Source organism: Echiichthys vipera (assembly GCF_963691815.1).
Source record: "Echiichthys vipera genome assembly, chromosome: 22".
Lineage (NCBI taxonomy): Eukaryota > Metazoa > Chordata > Actinopteri > Perciformes > Trachinidae > Echiichthys > Echiichthys vipera.
In genome coordinates this window covers 3,268,564-3,279,356 of record NC_139847.1, presented here as the reverse complement: position 1 = coordinate 3,279,356, position 10,793 = coordinate 3,268,564, and the positions used below count along the sequence as shown (strand labels likewise).

General features: G+C 45.0%; 2 protein-coding genes across 5 annotated transcripts in view; both read left to right on the top strand.

The window, feature by feature from the left end:
* exoc6b (exocyst complex component 6B) overlaps positions 1 to 10,793 on the top strand; it is a 344,934-nt gene that overhangs the window by 47,884 nt on the left and 286,257 nt on the right. For 2 of the 3 annotated variants that reach the window (XR_014593720.1, XM_083937107.1), the window contains exons 16-19: positions 1,440 to 1,551; positions 2,896 to 3,030; positions 3,161 to 3,349; positions 5,662 to 5,691. Coding sequence is in view for 2 of the 3 variants with exons in the window: in XM_083937107.1 (XP_083793233.1) it covers positions 1,440 to 1,551; positions 2,896 to 3,030; positions 3,161 to 3,349; positions 5,662 to 5,691 (466 nt within the window). In the remaining variant the exon portion in view is untranslated. The remainder of the gene's footprint in view (positions 1 to 1,439; positions 1,552 to 2,895; positions 3,031 to 3,160; positions 3,350 to 5,661; positions 5,692 to 10,793) is intronic. The other variant, XM_083937108.1, reaches the window with a different exon arrangement.
* Positions 1 to 10,793, top strand: part of LOC310964115 (ankyrin repeat domain-containing protein 46) — a 223,827-nt gene that overhangs the window by 203,018 nt on the left and 10,016 nt on the right. The gene's annotated exons all lie outside the window — the stretch shown is intronic.

The following is a 10,793-nucleotide window of genomic DNA, read 5'->3' as shown; positions in this document are numbered from 1 at the left end:
CGTCAGTAAAGGGCGACACGGTGTTGTGGTGGTTAGCAATGAGTTTGCATGTTCTCCCCGTGTCTGCGTGGGTTTTCTCCGGGTTCTCCGGTTTCCTCCCACAGTCCAAAGACGTGCAGGTGTTCGGTTCATTGATGACTCTAAATCACCCGTAGGTGTGAATGGTTGTCTGTCTCTGTTCGTCTCTATGTGTCCTGTGATAGACTGGTCGGCTGAATGAATAATCGTCAGCAACGTGTAGACTCGTCCTCTTTATTTATGTGAAGTTCATTTATAGAGTGAACCACTGTTCTTTAGTGTTCCTGCAGCTGATTTAATCAAACCCAGAAAACTTTTCTTCTTCTTCTACTTCTTCTTCTCCTTCTACTTCTTCTTATACCTCTTCTTTTTCTACCTCTTCTTCTTCTACCTCTTCTTCTTCTTCTCCCTCTTCTTCTTCTACCTCATCTACTTCTTCTTCTTCTTCTACTACTTCTTCCTCTTCTACTTCTTCTGCTTCTACTTCTTCTTGTACCCCTTCTTCTACCTCTTCTTCTTCTACCTCTTCTTCTTCTACCTCTTCTTCTCCTTCTTCTTCTACCTCTTCTTCTTCTTCTATCAGCAGCACATGGGGTAAAAGAGACATTCGTCCCTCTCCTGTGTACATTCTCAGCCTCGTGTCAGACTCCGTCAGCCTGCGGACTCACGCAGGCCTCAGTTCTCAGTCGACACTTCCAGGAAACCCGTTATTAAACAGGAGGCGACGCTCGGCCCGAGAGATACGGCACACGCTGCCATGAAAAACCTCACTCCGCTCCCAGAACTGTGCAGAAATCGGTCTGGGTTCCTTCACCAAACATCACCCACACAGTCTGGTCCTAGCACAGTCATGTCAGAGCTTCGGTAAGTGGGTCTGATTAACGCCATCAAACATTTGTTTTAACAGGAAATCTGAGCTCGTTTCACATTTAACAGCCTGCTGGCTCTCTTTAGGCCTCGCTGACTGTGCAGAGGTGGTAATTTTATGACTATTTAAAGTCCGTTGAGGACCAGGGCGGGTAAATATATAAAAAAGAATGAATGGCTTATATCAGGAAAGAAAATCAGTTTTTGGATCAGTTTTACCAGATATTTGGATATTTTGTTGATTTTCTGTATCTGTAGAGGTGGATTTGAATTCAAGCTGCCGTCTGATCAACAGATTTAAGGCAACGTTAGCCGTCTAATGAGCCCGACAGCTCATAACACGGTAATGTACTCATTTGGATTGGCTGACATTCAGGCTTTTTCCAAATGGAGACTGAGAAATTCACTTAAAATGTTTGTGCTGGCTTTCAGACGCAGCAGGAGCTGTCTGCAAGAAATGGACGAAATCACTTCTGCACAGTCACTGATTCTCTGCCCTTCTGTGTTTCTCCATGTGTGTGGGTGTCTCTGTGTGTGTGTGTGTGCGTGCACAGCTCCACAGAGGTAGACGATATGATCCGCAAGTCGACTAATCTGTTGTTGACCAGAACCCTCAGCCACTGTCTGCAGTACGCCATTAAGAAGAAGAATGTCGGGCTGGCGGAGGTACTTTGTGTGTGTGTGTGTGTGTGTGTGTGTCTGTGTCTGTGTGTGTGTGTGTGTGTGCGTGTTCAACATGTAAAAAACACCCCTCAGCTTGACGCTTGTAACACTCTCTCAGAGGGAACGAGTTAATGTTGTTGCACAACTCCAGTGTAACCCCGTTGCTCAGAACGGTCATTCTCAGCGTCTCCGGCTCATTGACTCTCACAAAAACAGACGTTTCCTCTTTTCAACATGTTGTTGTTGTTGTTGTTGTTGTCGTCGTCGTCGTCGTCGTAACGGCGCAGAACAGAACGCTGATACCAAGCGCAGATTTCTGTTTTCCACTTGCTGCGCTCAGTGCTCGGCCCCGGAGACCGAACATCATAATCCACAAGAACAGGATGTAGAGAGCGCGTTACGTCTGCGTCCTTTTATCAAACACGCCCAATTGTTGAGACATTTCAAAATAAAGTGCAGAACATCGAGACAAGTGTCCAAACTAAGGCTTATGATGCAAAAAGCAATACCACAAATACGTGTCAGTAAGCTGATTATAGTTAAAATATAACATTATTGCTCTTTTATGTGTTTTTGTGTGTTTTATCAACAAATAAAATCAAATTAATGAACAAATGAATGCAGAGAAAGTTAAACTTACGTGCTTTTGACATACTGTTTGCACCTCTTCCACTGCAGGAAACTGTTTATAGAACAGAAAAGACGTTTTTTATTGTTAATGTGCAGAAAACAAAGACGTCAGGAGCATTAAACCTGATCAGTGCGACGACAAGACGCAAGAAAACACCAGAAAAACAAAACGAATGCAGCAAATTAAGCATCAACAGCCGACGACACAGGGTCTAAAGGAATAATACGATTATTTATGGCACGAGAATACATTTCATTATTATTATTATTATAGAATACATTCAATTATTGCACTTTAATAAATTCAATTATTGCACTATAATAAATTTGATTATTGCACTTTAATAAAATTGATTATTGCACATTAATAAATACAATTGTTGCACTTTAATACATTTTAATTATTGCACTTTAATAAATTCAATTATTGCACATTAATAAATAAAATGATTGCACTTTAATACATTTTAATTATTGCACTTTAATAAATTCTATTATTGCACTTTAATAAATTCAATTATTGCACTTTAATACATTTTAATTATTGCACTTTAATAAATTCTATTATTGCACTTTAATAAATTCAATTATTGCACTTTAATACATTTTAATTATTGCACTTTAATAAATTCTATTATTGCACTTTAATAAATTGTAATTATATATGATTATTTGATTTTATGATGATGATTTTTGTGATTTGACGTCTTGATGCAGTTGGTGCAGGTGATCATAAACACCACCCACCTGGAGCAGAGCTGCCACTTCCTGGAAGAGTTCATCTCAAACATCACAAACGTTCCGCCCGACTCCGCAAACGCCACGAAGCTGTACGGGACGTCCACGTTCAAGGTACACGCGCGGCACTCTCTCCTCCCCTCGACTGACCATCCTCCCTCTGCTTTGACCTGTAAATCCTTCCTCCTCCTAACTGTGGATCTGAATACGACAAAACGCCTCACAGTCTCTTGTCTCGCTGCAGGACGCTCGCCACGCAGCCGAGGCGGAGATCTACACCAACCTGAACGCCAAGATCGACCAGTTCCTGCAGCTGGCCGATTACGACTGGATGGCGGCGGTGCAGGGAGGCGGGACTCTGGACGCCAGCGACTACCTGATTGACCTGATCGCTTTCCTAAAGAGCACCTTCAGCGTCTTCACCAACCTGCCTGTAAGAACACACACTCACACACACAAACGCACGCGCACACACACACACACACACACACACACACACACACACACACACACACACACACACACACACACACACACACACACACAACTTGAATGTAACTTGATGACCACGGATGATTTCCATTAAATGTGGGGACATAGCTACGTTGCACAGTCACTGCTCCACACAGACACACACACACACACACACACACACACACACACACACACACACACACACACACATACACACACACAGACACACCCACAAACACACACAGACAAAGGCTAACTTAAGAAATAGGGCACATACTGATGGTATTAAACCTTTTTTGAGTGTGTGTGTGTGTGTGTGTGTCAGTGTGTGTGTGTGTGTGTGTGTGTATGTGTGTGTGTGTGTTTAATATAAGCTCACTTACCAGTCTCCCTGCATGTTGGCGTGAGACATCACAGGGCAGGACAATCTGCTTTAGTTCGTTAGAGTCTCAGCTCGTTACGGGTTAGATCGTTAACATGGGGCCCGTTAAGATCATTAAAGGGTCAGCAGCCCCAGATTAACCAGCGGCTCCGGCCATTGACTCTACAGCCCGACTCTAATGACATTACACTCTGGCTCTGCAGAGTGTGCACAATTAATAATTAGGATTTAGTCTTTTATTAGAAGAAGAAGAAGAAGAAGAATTCCTTTATTAGTCCTGCAACAGGGAAATTTGATTTTTTCACTCTATTATAATTAATCATGTTACACACACACACAGGCCCGAAATACACACACATGCACAGACAGGACCTATACACATAAATGTGTAACCACTTGGATTAATCCGTAATTAAAAAGTGTATTGATGGAAGCCATTAACCGCGCTCAGTGAAGCTCTAACCCTCGAGCCTCCGTGCACAAAAAACTGAATTTTAAAACTCTGCTTTTGGATCCTTTTGGCGATCGACTGTGGAGCTTTTATTTCCCTAAGTCGTTATGTACACCGTCCAAAGCACACACGATCCGCGCTCCCACTCAGCGAGCACATGGACAGTTCTCGTAAAACTTACTACACACACACACACACACACACACGCACGCACAGATTTGGTCAAAGCGGGTGACAAGGCCATAAGGCCACACACATAAGGTGGTCGAGCTAAGTGTTTTCCAGCACTTTTAAGAAGCTTTTCCTTCACCCCCACGAGCCCCGGACATGACCCCGTCACACACACTTTAGCACGCACACTGACACACGCACACACACACACACACACACACACACACACGCACACACACACAGAGTTGGTGCGGGGGCCTCCTAAGTAGATCAGATGCTATGGATCTAAAATACTGGGTGGTATGACCCTCTGGAGTAAGAGGTGATCATATCAAAGAGTTGAGTTACACAGGAATTAATTGGATGCGATTAAAGGGAGGAGACCAGAGAGGAGCCTTACTATTACTGCTGCATAGAGAAGTTGAGGTGGAAGACGGATATCGAAGAGAGAGACCTGGAATCCAGGAATAAGTGCTTGTTTTCCCTTTTTATCACCGTAAAAGAATAAATGAAATCTGAGATGTTATGCAGCCCGACACGCACACACACAGATCACTGATTTGTTAAACGGAGGCTCACCGTGACACAGCGACATTCTTGCAACAGTGTGGGCGGCACTCTCTTTATGCGTTTGTGCTGATGCGGTCATTTTAACAGCTCTAAACGTTACTAGTTGGGAGCAGACGTGTAGAAAGAGATCATGTCTTCAACAGCCTAAGAGAGAGAGGGGTACGGTCCTCACCTAGGGAAAAAAAGTGTTGTCCCCTCCAAGAGCTAATAATACCAGATCAGAGTTTAGTGCTAGCTAAATACTCCTAATCGAATTGAGCTCAGATTCAAAAGTGGAACCGAGAAAGCTTGAAAAGGCCCCAGGGGTGAAAAAGAATCACGTGAAAATTAGAAAACGACATTCTGGACTCTCTAGTGCTCCGATTTTATGGTTTAAAGGCCCCTTGATCAGTTTTCTCCTGTGCTCCGAGAAGGTTTGGCGGCCCTCTCTTCCTCTGTGTGTCCAGGGCTTACTGGGTTCTCTGGGTTGCTTCGGCACGTCGCAACAAAGTGCCGGACAAAGCCAGATTAGCATCATCTGAAGGGCCTGTGTGCAATAAAAAGCCTTCCAATGTGCTCGCAGTGAGAGAGATTGATTTCCATGCGTCACACACTCCTTCAGCCGCCATCTACTTTCCATGTCTCCCATTAATAACACACCAGTTTGAATGTTTTGCTGACTCTGCTGAATTCCCTCGGTTTATCTTTCTTACCGTAGGGAACGCCCGTAGAACACGCTACCTTACCGGTGAGTACCTGGGTTGTTACTGTAACAAGAGTGTTGTTTACCAATCCCTTACTGACGTTTGTGACCCTTCAAGTTTTCCCCCACTTGAGTGTGTTTACCAAGCAGCATGGGAGATGACAAGGGAATGATGCACGTTTGCCTGAATCCATGTTCATGTGTTCAAATCTTAATCCCAACCAGGGAGGGAAATCTAAACCGGCGGCCTGCCAGCGCATAAAAAACGTGTTAAGGATCGTGTGCTAGAACGTCATCATTTGGCGTTCCTGCTTTACTCTAAAGCCCCTTTCACACATGCACTGCAAACCTGAAAGTATCTAGAGACTTCTCGGACGAGCTGCGTGTGACAGCGCAGATGTCTGTCTCAGTTGGACCGGACATTAAGTACTGTGGCAGTTCCCGAGTACAAAGTCTGTGTAATGTCCGATTGAATCCACGCGTGCAAATGTATGTTGATGACATTTCTTCATCCGAGGGTGAAAAAAAAGATTCGGTTTACACGAAGATGCAGTTGAAATGTCAAACTGGAGAGGCTACGGGACTCCGCAAGTTCTCTCTGTAAGGGCAGGCGCCAAAATTATGGGACAAATTCAAGGAACGGCAAGAGATTTGGTTGTTCATGACCAAATTATGAACTATGCTAGTGCAATTGAGCCCCTGTGTGAGGATTCGCAAAGAGCAAGGGGGCGTGTCGATGACGTTCCTATGATGCGGCTGATGCAACACAGAAAGAACACAAACATCAGAGGGTGAAGAATAAAGTTCGGAGAGATGTCAACTTTTCTCAGTAAGAGCCGACGGCAAAATCGTCGGACAAATTCAAGGAAGGGTAAGAGACTCGGTTGTATACGATCGAATTACGAACTGGCTACATGACTGCTGCGTAACCTGCGTTATCCCCTGCTTCCTGTACGCTCAAGCGAGACGCCGCTACCCCTCGCCGTAACAGAACAGACTATTTCCAGTAAGTGAGAACGCATCTGCCCCGGGAATACATGGTTGCGTGCTACATGTGCGAAAGGAAAACATCCGCACCTCCAGTAATTCGGCAGACGTTGTGGTCGTGTTTAGAGGGTAACCCAAGATTTGTTGAAAGTCTCACAAGATAGTTAAGGTTGGACATTGACCTCGTAAGGTAAAGATTAGTATAGGCGCTTTGGAAGCAAGTCTTGCGAGAGTCTTGGGAGTTATTTTCACAAATCTAGGGTTACCATTTAGACGCGACCGGACATTATTTGGAGTTTAGAAAAGCGGCTTTAGACTTTATTCATAGGTGAAACGTTTGACATTTAAGACTTTTGTTTGGTGTTTACTTTCTTGCTGGTGAACACACTTAAAGCCACGGACTCGTCTAGAATTAAAAAAAAAAGGAATTTCCAACCCTGGTGTATCCGTCCGATCAAATGCGGTTTTGAGTCCGAGGAGTTGGTTGCCCTGGCCTCTTTGTATATGTGTGTGTCTGGTGTGTCAAGGCTGCATTCAAAGAGAAAACACTCACAAGAATGCATCCAAAAACCTCAGAGTCTAGACTTCATTTCTGTGGTGTTTGTTGAGTGACACGATCGAATACCTGCCATAACGCAGCAATCTGTGATCGTTCCAAAAGGCCGAACCTCGACCTCGCTCCCTTCTTTCTTTTACAGCGGTTCGTAGGTCGACTCGTATGAATACAAGTCTCCAACACGTAAAGAAGATTCCCATTTTCCAGGTCACAGTTCAGGAGAAAGACCCGTGACCTTCAGATTCATTCACTTCCACGTTTTGTGTCACGGACGGAGGAAGCTGAAGCAGCACCGAACCCAGCGTTGTTGTCGCACGTCAGCTGCATATTTTTTCCCCGCTGTGATCCCACCTCTTGACTTTTGGCTGCCCCAGCTCAGCCGTTCATTTGACTGACAGCTTTCTGGACGGACGTGGAGCACATTATCCACCGTGTCCAATCCCTTCCAGGAGTCGTGAATCAGTGCGCCGTGGCGTTGTGACTTTACTTTACAGCGCTGTTGCGTCTCTAACTCAACCTGCTTCTAGCATTAGGAGACAGACGCCTGAATTCAGCTGGGAGGGCTTCAAACCAAAGTCCAAAGTCCAAACTCGTGGAGGTGTTTAGAGGAGAGACGCACATCAATCTGTTACTACGCTGAACTCTTTCACATGTGAGGTTCTGGTTGTTCCAACACATTTGTCAACAGTCTTTGGAGTCTTTTAATTGGCAGTTCCTCAATAAGTGTGGCCACAAACACGATCTCGATGTGAAACTATACCTCACAAAACATGTTAAAGTGAACACTCGTTGTGTTTATTTGACCCGTATTGGATCGCCGCAGCATTTGTAAATAACTTGTCATCATTAATGGCGATCATTGGTGCAGTTAACTGAACAGGACGGCTGGTTTCGTAAGTTTGACCAAACAGACAGATTCATTTACCCTGAAATTACAACGTGTGTGAAAACGAGACCACATCCCTCTTTTGACCACAAGCACACATTTTTTACACATTTTGCTCTCATGCTGTATTAAGTGCAACTGGATTGGAGCGAGATTGTCAGCGTGAGAGGTTCAACTTGTTTAAAAACTCCTGAACACTTGAATCTTAGGGCGCACTCACACTGTCCTTCCGTACCGTGCCCAAACAGGTTTTACGGCTAAAGCCTAGTGCGTTTGACCAGTGTGAGTGCAACCGCTCTGCGTCTAGCTGTGGCCAGCTGGCCGTCCACGGCCCGTTTGGGAGAGGTGGGCTTTTGTAAAGCACGTTTGCACATGTACGAGCACGAGGCCTACAGCGGTTCTGGGGTAATTTCCTGTGCGGCTGTTGGGACGTAGAAAAAAGAAGGAGGGACCATGCGCGGACATTACAAACAATGGCGGTGAAAGGTTCACGTTGGTGTGATGCGGAGGTGGAGTGTTTACTGCAGATTTGGTCGATGAAAAGATTCAAAAACAGTCGACAAGACGCACAAAAACTCAGAGGTCTACGGAAAGATCTGGAAACAAAGGTGTGGCCTACTAGATGTAGAAGTAACGCGGGCATTTGCGTAGATGAGGACCAAATAAAGAGCTTTTTAGAGCCATGAGCAGATGTAGTTTAGGTCGCGTCTTCGCCACATGCCTCACACGAAGAAGAGTATGTGACTGTAAATGAAGCCTCCTATGTGTTTGGACCTCTGAGTTCTTCTGCTCTAAGCTTCTCTGTGTGGGCGACGCAGCAAATATGTTAAAAGTGACCCAAAAAGGTGATGAAGTAGTGATTTAATTCATTAATAACACCAATAATACGGAGTAATTCAGCTTTTAAAGGGTCCACTTCCATCGTTGAGACAGACAGGAGGTGTGTGTCTATCACTGTCCTTCTCTGCATTCCTTTCATTACTCCTCCTTTTCCTTCCGTTTCCCTCGTTCATTCCTGCGCCTTGATTATCCACCACCCCCGTCTTCTTCGCCTGACCCTGCCAGTCTCGTCCCCTCACCTCTTTTCCTCTCCCTCTCTCTCTCTCTCTCTCTCTCTCTGTCTCTCTCTCCCTCCCTCTCTCTCTCTCTCCCTCTCGTCTGTTTGTTCAGCCGTTTGCAGCTGAGGAGCTTTTAATGAGCTCTCTGATGAACGTCTCTCGTTAACTGGAACGAGGGATGGAGATGGAGATGGAGATGGAGGGAGGGAGAACGGAGAGGAAGCATCACTTCATTCCTCATACTTCCTATCTGTCGCTCCTTCACTTTCTTTTTCACCTTTGCCCCCTTCTTCTTCTCCTCCCCTCCTCCACTCATCAATACTTCCTCACCTTTCTCCTCTTTTAATTTCCTCATATTTCCCCTTTTCCTTTCTTTCCTTCTTCACATTTCCTTTTTTCACCCTTCCTCACTTTTCCTGTCAGCACCCCTTTCTTCTCCTTTTCTTCCCCTTCTGTTTCTTCACCGCTCCTCACCTCAGTTTTCATTTTCCTGCCTCCTCCTTTCCTCACCTTTCTTCCTTTCCTTTCCTTTCCTTTCCTTTCCTTTCCTTTCCTTTCCTTTCCTTCCTTCGCAGTCATTTCCTTCCCTCTGCCTTTTCTTTCCTTCCTTCTCCTTCTCCCCACTTTTTATTCTTTCCTTTCCTCACCTTGCCTTTGTTTTTCTGTGTTCACCTTTCCTTTCTTTACCTTCTCTCCATTTTTCTCACCTTCCCTTCCCTTTTCTCACCTTTCCTGAACCTTTTCCTTTCCTTTATTTCCCTCTCTTTTCCTCCCTCGCTTCAGTGTGAGTCAGGCTAATGGTTCCCAGTTGTAAGTGTTGAGGTGTGTGTGTGTGTGTGTGTGTGTGTGTGTGTGTGTGTGCGTGTGTGTGTGTGACATGTAAATAGAATTAGCCTATTTCACGCTCAATCTCAGCCTGTGATAGTTGACCCCTGGGCCTGTGTGTAGTGTGTGTTTGTCGTATGTGTGTGTGTGTGAGTGTGTTGGAGGATATCCGGCCAGTCGTAGGTGTGTGTTTCTCGAACATATGTGCTCGCACGTGCGCTCCGTGTGTGTAATTTGATTTCCCTTTGAGGTGAGGGGCTGCCTGTCGAATGAGCCGACTCTTTCCTGACGCCGACCTCAGTTCACTCGCTGCAACAATGGGACCTTTCTGCCGCCGCCGCCGCGTTTCAAATACAAGAAGAGATCGATTTTATAGATCCGCGCGGGGAAACTGTGCTAAACCTATAATATATATATATGAACTAAATATTAAAGAATGTCTCTGAAATAAAATAAAAATGCCTTATTGTACCATAACCAGGATACAATGGGCTGGTTAGAGCGAAAAGAACATAAGGGAAAGCACACACACACACACACACACACACACACACACACACACACACACACACACACACACACACACACACACACACACACACACACACACACACACACACACTTGTAGGTAAATCATGTATTCACTGTGACAGAATAACACACAGAAACAGTCCCACGTGCGATTAGAGCTTTGTAAACACACCGCGCAATTATCTGATTATAACGGATTCACACCAACACCTCAACCTAAACATCCAACACAATGACACACTTTATATATGTGTGTGTGTGTGTGTGATTAATGAAGGCACTGGAATGAAAGGTCTGGTGTTTG